Here is a 20,130-nt window from a genome sequence, read left to right as displayed (position 1 = left end):
AGGCTATTTTCTCGATTCTGCTTCAGAGACAGTGGGGTTTGGTTTTATGTGATTTTGTAGCCAAACAGGAATTCTGGAGAGCAGGCATCGGAGGGATTCTCATTGCTATTCCTTGTGCTGTTTTAGCCATCAGCAAACGCTCACTGACTGGGCACAATTTGGTGTGTGTGTGTGTGTGTGTGTGTGTGTGTGTGTGTGTGTGTGTGTGTGTGTGTGTGTGTGTGTGTGTGTGTGTGTGTGTGTGTGTGTGTGTGTGTGTGTGTGTGTGTGTGTGTACAAACTGCCTGATCAGCAGTCCCCTCATACAGGAAGTTCCCTGGCCGACCTCCTTGGGTGAATTCTGCTGGAGTGGTGGAACATGACTCTTCTTTCCTCCTGTTTTCACCTTCCAGATTCCCTTTTTTCTTTTCTCGTTTGCCTGGCGGTTCCTTTTCGGCCCCGTTTCTATTCTGACCTCCAGTTTAGCAGAGGTCTTGTTTCAATGTGACTTGCAGAAACATTTAGATGTAGACGCCGTTAGGGAACAGGTCAGTAAAGGTAAGGGTGTCTCGTTCAGGGGGTAGACGTTGGGGATAGAGTCTGATGCGTTCTGGCTCAGAGCCCCCCCCCCCCCCCCCCCCCTATATATCCATTAACAGTATTATGCCCCTCATTATTCTCCCAAGTTCGGCCCTTAAATATAACCAGCCCGACTATTTATTGCCTGATTCGACAAAGATGTAATCCCCCACTGGAGTCGTGGGAGGGGAGCAGATTGCTTCTGTTGTTGAGGATCTTGCCAAGGCGCTGACATAAGCGCTCCTGAGCTTTTCTCTATCCTTTCCTTTCCTCTCTCCTCACCTTCTATTTACAGTCTATCTATCTATTACAGTTCTCTATTTACAGTACATATGCTCTTATGCTCATGCTCAAGGATGGCTTTTTGGCTAAAGGGAAACAAGGACTCATTTGTTTCGGGGGGATACACGGTGGAGTTGGTCTGTTTAATAATTAAACAGGCAACGTTGTCTGCGAGGGGCATTGTCTTTGTAGGGCTGGACGGGGTATTAAGAGGTTTTACATGGTTTGGGATGTAAGTCTCTGGGGGGGGGGGGGACAAGTTGGTTATTGTATGAGGGATCAGCGAGGTCCACAGACGGGGATTAAGGTGTACGGACAGAGAGTCATCAGCAGGGCGAGGTCATAACGAGGACTGGGTTGCTAGGGCTAGTCGGGTCAGGGCCGGCACGCCACGTGTCGAGCTTTGATGACCTCATAAGCAGGCGCTCCTCGCCCCGAGGCCTTTGGTCCTGTCGGGAGTGATCAGAGCTCAGAGGGCAGATGGGCGGTAGCAGAACCAGGGAGTCATCTCTTAAAGGGAGAACGCACTGCTCTAATAACCATCTCTTAAAGGGAGAACGCACTGCTCTAATAACCATCTCTTAAAGGGAGAACGCAGTGCTCTAATAACCGCATCATCACTGCAAGAAATGTAGCCCTGCCGACAAAGGTGGTGGGGTAAGATGAATTTGCTCATCATGCTCGTGATTCATACAATTTGGTGTCCACCAAATTGGCGAAGGGATGTGTTTATGTCTATATTCTAAAACTTTGTTTAATGTCATTTAGATTACGAATCTTGGTGTCATTCCATTAGACTTGTCATCTTGCAGGCCTTTTCTTTTCATATCACGTCTTATAACAACACCGACTGGATGGGCTCTTATAGCCACAGAAGTATCCTCTCCAGGGCCCCATTTCCCGACAGCATCGTTAGCCTAAGTGGTTTGTTAAGTTCATTGTACGAGCATCGTACAGTTTTCACACCGTTTCCTAAAAGCATTGTTGCGTACCGAACGCCGTGAAAACCCTTGTAGCTAACAAGGGCTCCAGGGCACTCATAGAGCGCTAAGAGCATCGTTACTATAGCCTCAGTGGAGTCACCAGCTGGACATTCTGTGGTATTGGATGTGTTTTATTAAAACACATCCAATACCACGGAATGTCCAGCTGCCGCAATGCCCCAAAAACAGTGGTTACCGCCGATATATTACTCGTAGACTACTGTAAGATTTAAAAGGCAAAGACAGAGGCATGTTAGAAGTCAACAACAACATAATTTATTGCAGCAATTTAAAATTCCTAAAATACATGCAAAGCCAAAATATACAGATCAAACGCCACGTCACAAGGCAACCCTATCACAAGGCCTATAATAAAATCTAATGATTCCGTTGCTCTTGTGTGGGAGGTCGCTTTCGAGCTGCATTTGCTGTCTCCCTCAGATTTTTAATTCAACCATCGTGGTTAAAATGTCCTCATTTTGATCAATGACAGAAGACATAGCCTACTGTACTGGAATCATGCTGAGACCAGCGGGTGTCTGAGAATTTCTGCGGGCGTATTTTGTTGCGATTGTTTGCCATGAAGCACTGTAGGCGCATCGGTGAGGCTGTGATGAAGTTCACTATTTATTGGACCATGTCTAGACAGTTACGAACGTGTCTAGACAGTTACGTACACACAGTGAACGTAGACTGTGATGCGTGCCTTTCCCGCTTACATTGCCTGCACCATCATACCCCTGCCCAACAATATGGGCAGGATCTAGACCAGCAACAGCAATAGCCGTGTCAATGCCTCTGCGTTTGAATGATAATGAATGAATGGAACGTTTCATTTTTAATGTTTACACCGAAGATTCTAGGCTAGAGAGTGCGCACCAATCAATGAAACCTTCTGCGGAATCAGAGAACAGTCTCTTTGCAGCGAAATCAGAATTTTTTTCAGAAATCAGCACATTTAGATAAATGCTATAGTTGTCACACAGAGACAAGCTATTTTTTTATTTTTGTAATATGGAATTATTTCAGGGGGGGGGAAATGGCATGAAAAAATGTACGCACGGTGCGTTCAGGATTAGGACTGATATAGCATATGTCGACCTGGGCCTAATCAATTGTGTTTTAATATTTGTAGCATTCATATTAGTCTATTCGTTTCGTAGGCTACTCTGCTGTTGGCCTTGATGGGGAGATATTTATTTATATTAATATATAATAATATATATTTATCTTATACAGAGCTCATTTCAGCACAGTGTCGGTAGACAGTTACAAGCCTACGAACGCCGTTAGAGCAGTGAAGTTTTTGGAAACGCTCTGACATTTTTTATGAAGGTTCAAAAGATCCTTTGTGAGAATGATCGTACAAGTGTGGATCCATCGTTATCGGGAAACTGGGCCCAGAGCAGAGCCCAGCATTATATCCTAAAAGCATCTGGCCAATCAGGAGAGCAAGTCCCTTGGGGTACGGATGCGGCCCAAAGAGTTCCCAGTCTCTGCAGCCTTGTGACTAGTAGCGTAGCACTCTGCTCACTCTGCCTTTCATCTTGAGTTAACGAGTTACTAATTGAGAGAGTTAACGGCGTTGGAAGCAGGACCCTCAGTGTGAGGGCGTTATAAAACCAGCCAGACTCAGATCTCCGGGCCTCTCATCACTGTACTTTTGCCTGTAAACCGAGTGGGACCGTATCAAAAAGGAGGTTGGAAGAAGGTTCCCTGCCATTTCCCAGGAAGTCATTTGAGATGTGAGTGACTGAAGGTTTAGGGTCATTCATAGCTAGTTTAAGTTGATGGGTTGAAATTATTTTTTTTAAACATTTTGAAATGTTCCTAGGAGTTATTTAGCATGTTTAGTTGCGTTCCTCTTTGAGATTGCATTTTATAAATCATGATTTAAACCATAACAATTATAAACGCCTTGTATTGCACCAGTAAAAACAGAGGGTGCTTCACAGAACGATGATTCACTCTTCTGTGAGGGGTGGGGAAGAGACGGCCAAACTGCTCCCACTGCTCATCAGCGTACACTGCAGCACCAGTAGAGAGACATTCTTCACATCCTGGCCATTTGGCTAACCCAGTTTCTCTCCACCTCCCATGAGGTGTGGTGCCCCCAGGTGTCATAGAGAACACTGAGTCATAGGCTAATACCAGGAAAAGAAGCTATTGTCAGTTGACGGTTGACAGTTGACTTGTTAAGAGTAGGTTAATGCAAGGCTATAGGAATGGCCTTCCAGGCAGAGTGAAAGTGTCCTCATTTCATAGGGATGCAGATGTTTGAGATGCTCACGTCAGGAGCAGGAAAAAGGGCTTCAAACATGTTAACTGTGGTGTCCTTGTCCTTACAATGTGGAATGCACTGATATGGCGCACTAGTGTTATCGGACAATAAGGGTATGTTAAAAATGTGTCTAATTACACTCGGTAGGCCAGTCAAGGAAGGGCAAATTTGTTTTAAATTTTTTACTTTTGCTCAATGATATTCAAGTCTCTATGGACTTCTCATTAATAGTCAAACAACAATAACCTTTATTTGAATCAGTGTTGGTGTTCTGTAAACCACTGCCATAGGGAATCCTTAGTTTATATACTTTAGAGCTACTTCCTAGCCACCTGCTATTGTAAATTAAACACGTGCATTTGCCTCTTAATGTTGTTATTGGTCTAATAAAGCCACAATACATTTATCCAAATGTAAATTTCAAATCTGTGTAAGAAATTTAAAGTTTTGCATTGTAGTTGAAACTGGGAACGACTCAATCAATGTTTTCGTTGTTTTCGATATTAAGATAACTCAGGAGATTACTCCAATAAAACTATAGCTTTTGCGATTTTGCTTCATGCTCCAGTGGAATACTGTGACTAAGCTTCAGTATTTATAGTTAAGTATATAATGCATTCATACTGAGTTTATTAGACTCCATTCTTTCACCATAATCAAATGACTTAATAACCTCAGCTTTCTACAACTTATATGGGTCGAGTGAAGCATTCATGCTCCAAACTGCTAAATTGCAGACAGGCTCTAGTCATGCCAACGAACACAAAAGTAACAAATGATGCAGTCTGCAGGCTACACCCCCGAAGAGATGATGTCATTGTCATGACATTCCTGGCCTTCCTTCCTCCCGTCAGTCAACTAAGTGACTGTCGGAGTGGGATTCAATGGCTTCCCACTCATCTGCTCAGTAGGCCTATAGATTACGTGAGGGGTTTGCTAAAAGTGTGAATCAAAGAGAGAGAGTCAACAAAATGGGGGTTGATCCATTTAGATGTGGATATTTTTAAAGCTATAGGGTTGTTTTACAAAGCCGAGATGGGCCATCAAAATGTCAATGCTACTGAACCACTCACTTTACCTCTCACTTTAGGTGGTGGGCCTGTTCACCGGGGCTACTACTCTCTGTTGACCGCAGGGTCACTGGTACCAGTTTGTATTTTTACGTGTTTATGAAGTGAAAGAATAAACGATCATGAATAGGAATGCATTCCAAGGAGTGGATCTGGATTATTTTAACTATGCGCGTCACAGTGTCTTCTCCCACGTTTAGTCCCTTGTGGCTAATTTGGACGGCCTCGCCGCTACAGACCCCATTGTGTCAAGACATTAAGGACGGGTCTCCGTTTCAGCACCGTCAGCCATTGTTTTGCGATGACATAGGGATACAGAGTGATGTTTCTCTCACTTCAGCACCCTCAGGGCTGTCATCACTCCTCTGAATGCAGGCGACTTCATTGACGATTATATGCAGCACCGTGCCAGTGCCAGCAATGGAGCTTTATTCTTGGCATGTGTGAGCACTGAGCATTGTAACATGGCATGTGTGAATGTTGTCAGTTTGTAGCGGATTCATTGACTGAACGCGGTCCCTGAGAAGGAGTACCATTTCTGCGTTCGACACGGCTGTAGATAAAAGGGTTGTAACTGACGTACCGACGTACACGCTGGTGCACAGCCCTTCTGCTCTCCTTGCTTGTTAGTATCCATGAAATGACATGTTGCTTCATCAATGATTCACAACCGCCTGTGGCCAGAGACAGATGGACTGGGGTGGTGCGGTGGGGGTAGACCGTTCTCTGGAGCAACGGGAATCCTTTGCGTTTCTACAACTCTAGACACGAGTCAATGTGTTCTGTGCAGTAGTATACTATTGATTATACCTTGATTAGGGGGGAGGAAATTGGAGTGGCTACCTGGCACGATGCCTAACCCGAACCTGCACCTTAAATGACCCGTATATGAATCCACTTTAAGTGGCTCTGAGAGAAGCGTCAGCTGAATTACTGAATGGCAATGTGGTGTCTTGGTCCTGCTGCAAGAGACAAGATGTCAACAAGGGCAGGAGGCTTGCATTTGGTAAATGGTAAATGGACTGCATTTACACAGCGCTTTTCTAACCAGCGGCCACTCAAAGCGCTTTACAATACTGCCTCACATCCACCCATTCATGCACACATTCACACACCGACGGCGGAGTCGACCATGCAGGGCGACAGCCCGCTGGTAGGGAGTAGTTGGTGTAGTTGTAGATTTGGTGTCTTGCTCAGGGACACCTTGACACTCTCAGCTAGGAGGAACCGGGAATCGAACTAGCAGCCTTCCAGTGACCAGCCAACCCGCTGTACCTCCTGAGCCCCACGCCGCCATATAAAACGTTCATTGTTCCGGGCTGTCCTTTCATTGATCTTAACAGTCAGATTTATTTTGTTCACCTGCTGACCGACAGTGGTCACTTCTTTCTGAAATGATCTCTCCTCAGACATGTGACCCATCTATTAGGGGTGTAACGATACACTTATTTGTACCGACACTTTTTAGCACGGGTCTAACAGTTTGATGCGCGTTTCATTTCGGTACATACTGAACAAAAAAATAATAATATATATATATACCACAATGGAAATAAGTCCTGGACTTGATTGTGTTTTTATCCTCAATTGTATTTTATGTATTTTGATTTTTGTTTGGCATGTTTGATACAATTTAATAAATCAAATCAAAATCCAATTGTTTAATTAAAAAAAACAACTGCTGTATCGAAAAACATATCGAACCGTGACTTAAAAACCGAGGTACGTACCGAATCGTGACTTTAGTGGATCGTTACACCTCTACCATCTATGCTGTGATGAGGACGCTCTTCAAACGAGTGCTTCATCAGGTCCAGCTGCAGGTGTCAACACATCCCTTCTAGTTTTGACGTGCTTTTGGTGGCACCCGTGATCATTTGGTAACACGCAAATATTTGATTCAAGGAAATATAATTTCACTGTCAACTCCACTGTGTCTAAACAGTCAAATTAACCATTGTATGTGGCTCACACAAAGCTACCGATGGTGTTTGCATATTGGAAGCACAGCCGCTGTTTCCCACAGCCAGGTTATTATTAATGCCTCAAAAGAACAAATCAACACTGTGCATGTTTGCTTGCTAATTGCAATCCGTTGCCATGTTTATTATTTATTGTGGGCATGGATACAAACCGCGCCTTACGTGCTATGGTTACAACTTTAAGACTGTTGGTTTATTTATATCCTATGTAGCATTACAGAAGAAATCCAAAAATATCACTTTTGAATTGCAAATTGATCTAATGCTCATGTTTACTGTCCTTAAGTGGCCATTACATAATGTAAAAAATAAATAAAGGCGCTTAGTCGTGAATGAGCAGGTGTGAGTTGGGGCTTCTTGCCCAAGGATGCCTACAGGTTAGTGAGTGGGTTCAAATCCAGACCGGGAGTTCAACGCCACTAACCAGTCGCGGACCATCCTGCTCTGTTGTCGATGGTACTGCAGAGGTTGACCTCTGAACCTCCATGTGTTTCACGTTTCTCCAGGCGCTGGCCTCTGCGGTGGTCCAGGTCTTCATGGCGGACCGGGGCTCCAACTGGACCAAGAGGAGCTGTGGGGTGGCCTGTCTGGTGAAGGACAACCCCATGAGGTCCTACTTCATCAGGGTCTTTGACCTCAAGGTGGGTCCTTCTCCCGGTGAACTTCCAGGAGGCTGAGACCACCGTCACATTCAGCGCTTTGAGAAGAACCAAATGTTTAGGACTTTTGGGGGATGCTTTAAGTCTGTGGTTCTAAGATATATTCATCCTGAAACTGACGGCATTTTGGTGTTTCTGGATGCACTTTCTTTTTCCCTGGTTCTCCTTTTTCAATGTTTTCAGATTCACATTTCAACAACTTCTCAATTTTCTTCAGAATTAAAACTTGCTCAGGGTGAAAAAAATTTATATTTTTAAATATTCTGAGTACCCCCTGCAGTAATCCAAAGTACCCCTAGGGGTACACATACCCACATTTGAGGACCACTGCTTTAAGTCATATTAGCGGTGTACTTTCTATGTATAGTATGCATGTTTCGCCGGTCGATGGGCCATTCATCCTGTCATTTTTCCGTCCGCAGGAGGCCAAGATCACCTTCGAACAGGAGCTGTACACCAACTTCAACATCAACACATCCAAGTCCTACTTTATCACATTTCCTGGGGACGTAAGTGGCATGTTTTCTTGTGTGTCTCCAACTCTCCCACAGGACATTCACACACAAACTCCGGATTAACTCCAGAGATTCTGGTCTGGAAATGATCAGGAGTCGCCCTCTCACACATGATGACACACAGCAGGAGATAAGCCACATCAGACGTCTTCACACGTATCGCAGATACTGTGTACATTAGGCAAGGGATGGCGCCTGACTAGAGTGTGTAGGTGGCAGGACGCAACGAAAAAGTATGCAGCTGTAAAAAGTCAGTGTTTTGGTCACAACGCATTAAAGATGGCAGGTAAGGCTACCAACTCTGTAATGCTGACTCTTTTTGCAGTGATATCAATATACTGCCATTATGTAGGCGTGATATCAATATACTGCCATTATGTAGACGTGATATCAATATACTGCCATTATGTAGGCGTGATATCAATATACTGCCATTATGTGGGCGTGTCCTCAATACAGACAGAAGAGTAGAAAGAAGTTGGGACGCAAAATACAGTCAAGAGAAGTACGAAGCAGCTACACTCCGTGCTCCCGGTTTCCCACCAGACACACGTTGGAAACGTCATCGACAAGTCAGCGAAACGCCCCCTGGCCCGGTGGGAGAGGCTAATGTTTAGGTCAGATGAGCCTAAAGCAGCGGTCTTCAACGCTTTAAGGCCAAGGACCCCATAGCTGATAGTGACTGAGCTGGGACCCCCCACTACATATATGGTATAAAACTGTGTTAAATATTGGGCCTACAATAACATGTAGGACAACCTATAGTGTCGTGTATAAACATACCTTGTTATTGTGTATACAATAATAAGGCTTAGTAACAAAGCTCCATCCATTGTGGCTCACAAAATACCTAACTCACAATTATTTTGATAAGAGGTCCTGACTCAATCGCTGCTATGAAGGTGTCAGATACTGATCTTACCGATTGATTCATGGGTAGCCTTTCATCAATGTCGCATAAATGTAACATGTTAGTTACTGAAAATACACATTAACATGAATAATAACATGCCAGACCTAATCGTCTGACGTGCAACCTGCTTTACATTGAAGCGTTTAAGTAACCGAGAGTGGATCTGAAACCTAGTGACTTCCTCTAAAGGGCAGTTCTGTGATCTTTAGGCTTGCAGGTGGCGTAGAGTGCCCTATGTCCGGTGAGGTAGAGAGGACTTTCCGATTTTTGTTTCCCCCCCCCCATCCATTGCTCGAGTTTTTTAAATTTGCCTCGACCAAGATTTCTTCGGTTAACTCCAGCCCTTTACTTTAGTCGTAATGTTGTGCTTCACATTAATGTGCGTGTGAGTATACTGCAGTGCTCAGTCATTACAGTAGTGGTCATTCACCAAAGTACACGATGTCCTCTCTACATTTAGACATTTATTTATTTTATGAGGGCGGTGGATAACGCACTATTTATTTGTAGGGGCAATAAAAGTGTGTGTGTGTGTGTGTGTGTGTGTGTGTGTGTGTGTGTGTGTGTGTGTGTGTGTGTGTGTGTGTGTGTGTGTGTGTGTGTGTGTGTGTGTGTGTGTGTGTGTGTGTGTGTGTGTGTGTGTGTGTGTGTGTGTGTGTGTGTGTGTAGACCTGTCAGGTGGGCCTGAACTTTGCCAGCGAGGAGGAGGCCAAGCGGTTCCGGGCGCAGGTGACCGACCTGATGGGGAGGAGACAGAGGAAGTCCGGTGAGCACTGACCACACGCGGTCCTTTACATACGCTGCCTAATGCCTGCACATGCCTGATCACAAGTCTAAACCTCACGCTGTGCTCACACACACATCCAGTAACGTCTAGTCCTCAGGCTCCACTCACACACACATCCAGTAACGTCTAGTCCTCAGGCTCCACTCACACACACATCCAGTAACGTCTAGTCCTCAGGTTGTACTCACTCACACACATCCAGTAACGTCTAGTCCTCAGGCTCCACTCACACACACATCCAGTAACGTCTAGTCCTCAGGTTGTACTCACTCACACACATCCAGTAACGTCTAGTCCTCAGGCTGCACTCACACACACATCCAGTAACGTCTAGTCCTCAGGTTGTACTCACTCACACACATACAGTAACATCTAGTCCTCAGGTTGTACTCACACTCACACACATCCAATAACATCTAGTCCTCAGGTTGTAATCACACACACACATCCAATAACGTCTAGTCCTCAGGCTGCACTCACACACACATCTGGTAATGTCTAGTCCTCACTCTGTACTCACGCACACATCAAATGACGTCCAAACCTCAGATATCAGATAAAGAAATATTTAATTGGTTTAAACCTGAATCATTCAATATATAAGTTACTACATTCATTTACAATAATTACTGATAATTAATAGCTTTAATATGAGCAATTCTTTTATTTTACTTGGCTGGATCACACTAGAAAATTGTAACTGACAGCATTACACACAGGCTGTGTGCTAGTATATCAGTGATACTCAATCTGAATACACTGTTATTATCAATAACATTATTTATTGCCTGGCTCTATTGCTTATGCCAACAACAACAACCTTTTCCAGCCGACCTTAAACCTTCAACAATCTGCCTCGGTTTACTAATCTAACGTCTCTCAAAACATTCCTGCCTAATCACATTTCTGAATCTAATCTTTCTTGTTTGCGGTACATACTTGTCATTACTCCACACCCTGATGATGAAAAGGGGAAACCCGCTAGGGTTTCTCGTTGAATATCTTTGGTCCATTTAATATTATGATTAAATTAAAGTCGCATTGTGGACACCTGGACACATCTGTAGTCGATTGTGATCGATATATCTTTATTTGAATATAGTACTGTGTGTGTGTACAATCCGCTCTCTCTGCCTCATGTGATATCCAAGCGCCCTTTGTCAAAACGGTGTGTAAGAAGGTGTCTCCACAAATCTCAGTTCTTCGTGACTGATTCAAAACGAAGCAGCCATCTCTTCCTCTTCTGTTACTCGCTTCCTCAACGGCTGATGGCATCAGCGTCCCTCCTCCCCTCTGCTCAGCCACCAGGTTAGGACGCACAGCGACTCTAAGGTTGTGTGTGGGCTTGTGTGGCCCCCGCCTGCTACAGAGGGCAACCCCGGTCATTTACTGTCTGACTGTCGGCCTTCTCAGATCCACCAACCCTTTGATTACCATGTGACCTGCATCATCGACATGAGTTGTTACTTACTGGGTTAGAAACCTGTCGTCTGAAGGGGGTAGAAACCTTTTAACGATTGCTCGACAGTGTCTGTATACTCTCATTAATCCTCTGCTTGCTCGCCTCTTCACGCCAAACCGTCTCAGCGTGCGTCTTTCACAAACCGGAGAAATGAACCGATCGACTTTGTTCCTTTAACATAACCAAATGTCCTCCTCTGATGCTCATGTAATACTAAAGCTTCAAGCTAATCCCCGCTCCGCTCCATTAACACCAGTTCTCTCACCTGTCTCCACGCCGGTGATGCAATAAAATTATTTTGTCCTGTGTTCACAGAGAAAAGACGCGACCCTCCAAATGGTACGTTGTTCAATATATATCCTCTTCACTACCGTGGGGTTCACTGGCTCACTGTGAAGTTGTCTCACTCAGAGTCTACGGTGATTTTCTGGGGCTGCACTGCATTCATATACATTTTATGGTACAAGTATGTTGTAACTAACTTTTGCTGCCTCTTGGCCAGAACTCCCTTGAAAAAGAGGTTTTTAATCTCAATGGGACTTTCTTGGTGAAATAAAGGTTAAATAAATTAAATAAAACAAGTTTTGGGGATAAGTGAAACAATGTCAGGTGCAGTTTCTTTCACAAAACTTTTTTTCTAAGCCTCATCTTTAATATATTTTAACTTCAGTTAATGATTTGAATGATGATTGAATAGAATCTTAAATACTATGCATAGTTATTTTTTAATTTGGGCGAATGATCGGAATGAATCATTTTTATTATTATTACAATTCCTACTCACAGAAATGAGGAGCGTAAAACGTAAAAGGAAAGTTAGCTTCTAAATTGCAGAAGTTCATTTTCACACAATCAGCGTTGTGACATTTTGGACCAGTATGGATCTCATTTTGTGTTTAAAAAAAAAAAAAAATAATAATAATAATTCAATAGGCTATTCAAGGCAAGTCAGTAATTCTTAAATTTGACAATCCTCGTTTAACAGTCGTCAGGCGTCCATCTATAATCTCAACAAACGTTGTGATTTCAGACAGCCTCACATCAGGTAGAGTATGTCCCTGGTGTCGGCTGCCTGTATGTCTGTCATCGCACATAAACCTGTTTGCTGCCTGTTGTAGATTAAGCATTTAAGGCATGTGTGGTATAGTGAGTTTAACAGTAACCGGTTTAACTTAACCCTTCCCCAAGCTTTCAGTCTCTCTCTCTCTCTCTCTCTCTCTCTCTCTCTCTCTCTCTCTCTCTCTCTCTCTCTCTCTCTCTCTCTCTCTCTCTCTCTCTCTCTCTCTCTCTCTCTCTCTCTCTCTCTCTCTCTCTCTCTCTCTCTCTCTCTCCCCCCCCCATTAATATATGGGGGGGGAATATAATTTGGGAATTATGGAGGTGATGATATAATTGTCACACATGGTGGGTTTAATAAGCTCATACTTTTCTCTGCATGGAAGAGGTGTTACGTATAGTAGCTTAATTAAAAATGATCATGGGAATTAAGAAAAGCAGGGCTAATGATATGTGAAGGCGAAATGGTAAGTATAAAGAATGATACACATACTTCATGTGATTATAACATTTGGCTATTTTCTTTTATGTTTACACAACCTCTACATCTCCCCCAACTGACCGACTATGAATAGTAATGGCATTACTATATATATCTATCAGCACTCATTACACCACATCAACCTACTGCTAGACTCAAATGGAACGCACACACACTGGTCATTACAGTGTGTCGGTGTGTTGGTAACTTGCTGGTTGGTCGCTGAGGGTAACTCGTTATATCACCGTCGCCCGACTATTTTTATCATGGCATGAAACTTTGTTTGGGTTGAATCAGGGTTAGCGTTCGGTATTCCCCACCACACGCTGTGCTTCTGCCTTCAGCAAACTTGCTTTCCCACCTCCGGTTGTATAAATCATCCCATGCAGGATTCTCAGCTTCTCTTAAAGGGGCAGTTAACCCAAACTCGTATTTTGTTAACCATAACCTGGTTATGTTTTATATGGTCATCAACATGGGAAACCCTAACCCTTACTAAAATATCAGTCATTTAGAAAAAGGACCGCTCCTCTCTGCTGTGGAGTTTGTTTTGTGACGTACTTTAGTGTACACTCCTACGTAAAGACGAAGGGACACCAGCGGCGATCTGTGTATCTCCATCTGGGAAAGGCTTAATTTGATATCCGTGTTCAAAGAGGGTTAAACCTCTTGGATAAGGTGTGTGTGACTCAGTTTCTATCCATCAGCACTCATTATATCAATACTCAACAACGGCATTAGGTTAAGTATCTCAAAGTAGGCATGGGTCGTAACCATGGTACTAACACGCCCCACCCCCCCACCCCCCCCTCCTTTTTTATGTGTTTGAATTTGAGCTGAAAAAGGGAGTTTAGCCGTTCCTGTTAGCCTAACTATCAGGTGTTCTCATTGTCCTTTCGCCCCTCTCGTATTCTCTTCCCCTAATCTTGCATATTCTCGCTCTCACTCTCTCTGGCTCTCACTCTCTCTCACTCTCTGGCTCTCACTCTCTCTGGCTCTCTCTCTGGCTCTCACTCTCTCTCTGGCTCTCACTCTCGCTCTCTCTCCCATATATCCATATAAAGGAGAGATAGATACTTCATGATTTAGAAACCACACAGATTAACATGGGATTACACGTGGACCGGTTTAAATGGTTACGTAAACTCCAGCCACAGAATAATTTGCTTGGATTAGATTTATCTGCTGTATGTGTGTATCTGTGTGAAGAGAGGGAGAAAATGGGGAGTTTGTGTGAGAGAGAGCATGCTTTGGAGATAAGGGTAGGACACCATGTGGGCGGGGAATCCAAGAACTGGGAACCAATCGCGTTAATCTGGACGAGCTCTCCGCTGAAATACACCAAAGACACCCGAACCAAACGGAGATACCCGAACAGAGCAGAAGATAGAGGGGATGAAGATGCAGCTCATCAAGCAAAAGTAAGAAGATTAAGACACATGGAGAACCGCACGCCATTGGAATGAACCAAAGGAGATCAGCAGCCCTAGTCGGTACCGTGGTGGCCTAAACCATCTCCCAGCAGCACCTTTTTGTTTTAGCTGGGGTCTGGATCGTCACACTTCCTGCAAGGTTAAGGATAACCGAGTGGCCATGTGAGAAGATGCCTTTGGGTGTGTTGCCCCATCAAGAGCTCAGTGTCCTGACTTGTGTCTAGCACACCCTGGCTCAAACACTCCTGGGTCTCGTATCTCTGAGGCAGCGAGAGCTGACGGTGTTTGCATAACAAGTTTTTGGAGTCGCACCATGGGGCTTATTTTTGCATTTTTTTCTGCGTCTGCTGTCAGATCACAGCTGAGGACAAACTAGGATTTGTTTCTTGTACAGACCAGACGTCTACAACATCAAACTGGTCATAACTTAAACCCAAACAAAACTATATCTTGCATGTGGACCCCTGTTCTGACTCCTACATTAGTACCAGCACCCCACATCTTCACCCTGTATTCAAATCAGGAGCCAGAATCGACTCCCTTCTCTCGTTCTCACTCCGGACGGATTAGAGTATTTATCTCTTTGGCTGATGCCCGATCTCCGTCAGCGACCATGATGTTCTGCACCACCTTCCTGTCCACCCCGGCAGACGAGCTGGTGTGTGAGGGTGGAGTCGGGAAAGCGAAGGGTGGGGGGAGGTCGTCCCCGGCGGGGCTGGTACCTGGACAGGCCCTGGGGCCGGGGGGCTGCCTGTCCACCTTGCACTGCCTGGTCCTACCCCAGGAGGAGCTCTGCCAGTCTCTCGCCTATCGCCAAGGCGACGGCCCCTGTGGCAACAGCGCGGTAGGGAAGAGGATGCTGCTGGAAGTCAACAGGGCCACTTCCTTCGGCAGGGGTGACAGAGGGGGGGGCGGATGTGGCGCTAGAAAACACAGGAGTCGCTCGGTCTCGCCGGCCCTCGGTCGGCGGCCGGCCAGCCCCGCAAAGGATTGGTTTAAAGGGATGGTGGCCAGAGGTACGTGGACACTACACCCGACCTTCTGCATGGGCACCCCAGGGTCACAGGTGTGGACCAGTAGGACTGCACAGTGTGTCGGCTCTGAGAGTGAGTGGGGCCAACGCCGGCTCTGGCACCCTGGACAGTGAAGAGAAAGGAGTTTGGATGAATTATTTTTTTGAACAATGAGACAGTTATTGAGGGGGAATGAGTGGCGTAGTGAGTGGAGGTGGTTCTTTGTGTTGTAAAGTGGTTGGTAGATCCAGAAAAGGGTAGAGGGCCAGGCTAACTTGAAACCATTAGTGGGTACTGCTGCTTCGTTCATTAATTGAAGTGCCGTTTATGTTGTAGAAAGTGTGTTGGTTCACTACTTGTGTTTTGAATGGCTCTGTTTAGTAGTTTGACCAAACCTTTTATTCAAACAGGAAAACGTTGAATATTTCCTTTATTGACGTTTTATGTTTGTGATGGGAGTCACCCTTTTTGGGTTCCTATTTCATTAGGCTTTAGGTGTTGACATTGGAAAACCAATTTAAAGTGGTATTTGGTCTTAACATTGTCTATATGAAGGCAAAATATTCTTTCTTTGTTTTTTTTCTTTCAGGTGGACAACATTGAAATAACACATTATATAGTTTACATACAGGGTCTTCCTAATAGAATATTCCAATTCTATGTTTTTTTTCATCGTCTTTGTTAAGCCGTGTGGTAAACATAAATGGGTCAATTTGTGAACAAATACTAGGCAGTCAAATCTGAAGATTTCACATTGATGGCACCTATATTTTGAAGGAATTAAATATCAATGGTGGTTGATTTTGTTCTATATCAATTAGTTCACGGGTTAGATCTTGGACAGATCTTCTGATAAATTCTCGATACAAACTTAAAAACTGCTCAAATATCCGGTAACATAATTTAAGTCACTATGAACGCTTAACTAACGTAACGTAACGTAACGCTATTCATCCTCTTAAAAAGTAATATAGGTCAGCGGCCTGTTCCTCAACCAAACAACAACATTTGTATAACCATTATGCAAAGGTTTACGTAACAGAATATCCCTTGACCTGAAGATCCTACAATCTCTTTGTTTTTCGGCTATTGATTAATCAGTCTAGTCCCTACTGGATTGGGGATTGATTAATCAGACCTGTTTGTTTTACCTTAAGTCAAGTTCATGACTGTAATCATCTGTTCCTTTCCACAGAGGTGTCAGTGTAGGACCAACACGGTGTCGCTCGTTACACTAATTAAGGGTCCGCTAATTGAATGCACACGGGCTACGTCGTTAGACAAACAATCATTCTTACCAAAGGGCTCCATTTGAGTAGATTTCAAATAAAATGTTGTTATTCTACTCTCCCCCACCTCATCCTAACCACCACGTCCTCCGTCTGTCTGAATCTGAAAGGCCCGGCGTTGCCCATGGCGACCGTGGACATCAAGAACCCCGAGATCCACAATGCCCCAGGGGGGGGGCACCGTTACCATAACAACTCCCAGATGAACAACATCGTGCACTCCTCCTTCCCCAAGAAGGAGAAGAAGGTGAAGGGCGGGAAGAAGAAGAGGCTGACCAAAGCGGACATCGGCACGCCCAGCAACTTCCAGTAAGCGTCCATACCTACTCCGGAAGATTTCCGATAAAATAGTGACATTACGCGTTGATCATTCCAATACAAAAACCAAAGTTTTCCGGTCCAGGTAGGAAATCATAGGTTTTTTATCTGAATTATAAATGCGTACTGCTACTATGGGGGGAATTTTTCAGCCACTACACAGAAGTTGATAAGAATCGTAGGTTTATTGTTAGTAAGCTTGGCGGGTCTACCATCGACGTTCATGGACCATGTGACTGGTCCATTAGTCTGAGGCCTATCCCCAGCCCTTCCTTCCAGCACTCTAATGTGTACTGGTTTTGATTAAGCATTATTAATCCACATAATCTAAGATGATGCATAGCATAGCATGGTCAGTTTGATATGTAGATTGTGGAATGGGGTCAATCGTAGCCATATCTGTTTGATTTAGATGAAGGCTCCTTTGAAGTCAGCTGTCAATCACCGGACTGTCAGTGCAGACTCTTAAGATAAGATAAATGAACCATGTGACCCTGGCTCCAACACCATCTCACTATCTGTTGCTCAGCACATATTTCACTTCTATGGACCCGATGGTCTGATTTTGTAACTCGTTCAATCTGAATGTGTCATTTGATTAAAGTGTCTCCCTTTGATGCCCTCTCTCCCTTTCTCTGTATTGTTTTACAAACTTGCTCCACCTTCTCTCTCTCACTCTCTCTCCCCCTCCCTCCCTCTCTTCTCTCCCTGTATTGTCTTACACCCTCTCTATCTCGTTCTCGCTCTCTCGCTCTCTCTCTCTCTCTCTGTATTGTCTTACACCCTCTCTCTACCTGTATTGCCTTACACTCTCCCTCTCCCTCCCTTTTAGGCACATTGGACATGTGGGCTGGGATCCCAACACAGGCTTTGATGTAAGTCAACTCTTACACGTTCAAACATTTGCATACAAGTTGAATCACAAAACAGACAGCGATGCTACGCGGCGAAGCTAAGCTCACAGCCGTGTTTAAACAAGAACATATTCTGGGGTGTAACCGTAAATCTGAATATTCCACAGACTCTCCGCTCCATAAAAAACCTTTCAAAAGTAATTATGACGGATTAGAGAAGCGGGCGTCAGGTTGGCAGATTATGAGGATTAATAAAATTCACGGTTTAAGAAAGTCATGGTTTAAAGTACTGTTCTGTAATCCCTGCAGGGATATTTCTGTCATGGCACTTGATCACCTTTTTGGGATGAGGATGGATGGATGAAACGGCAAATAATAGGATGAATTAATGGGTGGTTTTATGCTTGAATTGATGGTCCGTTGAATCAATGGCTGGCTGTATGGATGGATGAATGTACAAATGGGTAGATGAATGAATGGATGGATGAACAAATGAATGAATGGATGGCTGAATTAACAATGGGTAGATGGATGGAAAGATTTGAGAGTGAAATATATGAATGGATGAATGAACGACTGAGCCGATGGATCTCTTAATGCACGGGTGAACAAATGAACCAACCCTGAACAAATGGCTGTAAACGCAAACAAACTCATGGATGAACACATGAATGACTGAGCCCGGTCCCTGTATAAGTCATGCCTCACCCTGTCACATCATTGAGGAGTCAGACAAAGAGGCGTGTGAACAGCGGCGTGCTGCGCTACACAGAGGGGGCTGGGACAGTGGACGCATGTACACCCTGCTGTATGAAGTCATGTTATTGTACACTCTGTGCTATGAAGTCATGTTATTACAGCACAGTGGCAGCATGTACACTCTGTGCTATGAAGTCATGTTATTACACCACAGTGGCAGCATGTACACACTGTGCTGTATGAAGTCATGTTATTACAGAGGATTACCCACAAGGCCCCGCTGGGCCGACATGTGAATGCATGTTCTGGGGTGTGGGTGGCGGGGGTTGTGAATGCATTAGATCCAGGCATCTGGGTTATTCATACCAGTTGTATTAATGGGAATGCGAGTATGTTTTCATCAGATCCTCCCTCGTTCTCACATTACAACTAAGATCCTTTCAGCTGAGGAGCGCTTCATGTTCGGAATCGGGCTGTTGTTGCCCAGGCCAGTCCCTCTCCACCGCTCTGCTGACTGAACACAGTGAACAGCGATACCAACGATAGAGACGAACCAGAGAGAACTGAATCAGGCCAGTTCGTTCTTGTTAAAGAGTCGTTCATTCGAACTGATTCGGTTGCAAACGGCCCATCAGTAGTGAGTGAGAGGCTGCGGGCGGCGCGGCAAGGAACTTTTATAAACGCGATATTGTTATCCAGCAGTAATCAGACCGGCGGCCCACCGGGAATTCTCCTGACTCCTCCGATTACCACTCCTGCTCTGATTGAGTAGTTATTGTCTGATAAACATTAACAAGTGTCTGTAGAGAGGTTGAGTGGTGCTGCAGCCTGCCCCTTCCGCTGCTAACTGGCTGCAGCAGCCCGGCCACTCTGTATCTATTCAGTTTCTTTTTCTGACGTTATACATTAGGACAGGAGGCTTAGAGGAAGAGATCGCAGGATGCAGAAGCCACAAGTGACTGACTGGTCACAGCCAGCAGGGACTGACTGGTTGCGGCACTGTGTGCAAAAAAATACTTTGGCTCATGTTCATGATTTCAATGATATTTTTTTGTGGCAGATTAAAGACTAATGACTGTTGATCTTTGAATAAAATTATGTTTCGTTCAGGTTTGAAAATTCATATTTTTTTATTATAGGCTATGTAGTCTAATATCAGAGCCCCCCCCCCCTCTCATCTGGTCACCCTGTGTCTAAGTCATGTTTTACGGTTCATCTTGTATTGAGCGTCAGATAAGTAAAATAGATCACTTGGGAAGATAGTGATTATAAAATGTAAAAAGCACTCTGATTGGCTCAATGAGACGCAGTGAATCAGCAGACAGGAGCGTAGAGTTTTGTTAGATATCACAATTTGGCCAAAATATGACTTGGGCAATGATGCAATGAGGCCAACGGTATGGACTCCTACTGCCCTCTATGGGTCCAACGGTATGGACTCCTACTGCCCTCTATGGGTCCAACGGTATGGACTCCTGCTGCCCTCTATGGGTCC

General features: G+C 44.5%; 1 protein-coding gene across 1 annotated transcript in view; it reads left to right on the top strand.

Moving 5' to 3' along the window:
• The window catches only part of LOC311362827 (actin nucleation-promoting factor WASL-like), a 30,677-nt gene that overhangs the window by 5,176 nt on the left and 5,371 nt on the right, over positions 1-20,130 (top strand). Inside the window, exons 2-7 of the mRNA XM_084482716.1 lie at positions 7,663-7,797; positions 8,238-8,324; positions 9,913-10,009; positions 11,808-11,831; positions 16,875-17,073; positions 17,915-17,957. Coding sequence (XP_084338842.1) covers positions 7,663-7,797; positions 8,238-8,324; positions 9,913-10,009; positions 11,808-11,831; positions 16,875-17,073; positions 17,915-17,957 — 585 coding nt within the window. The remainder of the gene's footprint in view (positions 1-7,662; positions 7,798-8,237; positions 8,325-9,912; positions 10,010-11,807; positions 11,832-16,874; positions 17,074-17,914; positions 17,958-20,130) is intronic.

This window comes from Micromesistius poutassou (genome assembly GCF_964030765.1).
Source record: "Micromesistius poutassou genome assembly, chromosome: 18".
Lineage (NCBI taxonomy): Eukaryota > Metazoa > Chordata > Actinopteri > Gadiformes > Gadidae > Micromesistius > Micromesistius poutassou.
The sequence above is the reverse complement of the archived record's forward strand: the minus strand, read 5'-3'. Positions and strand labels throughout refer to the sequence as shown.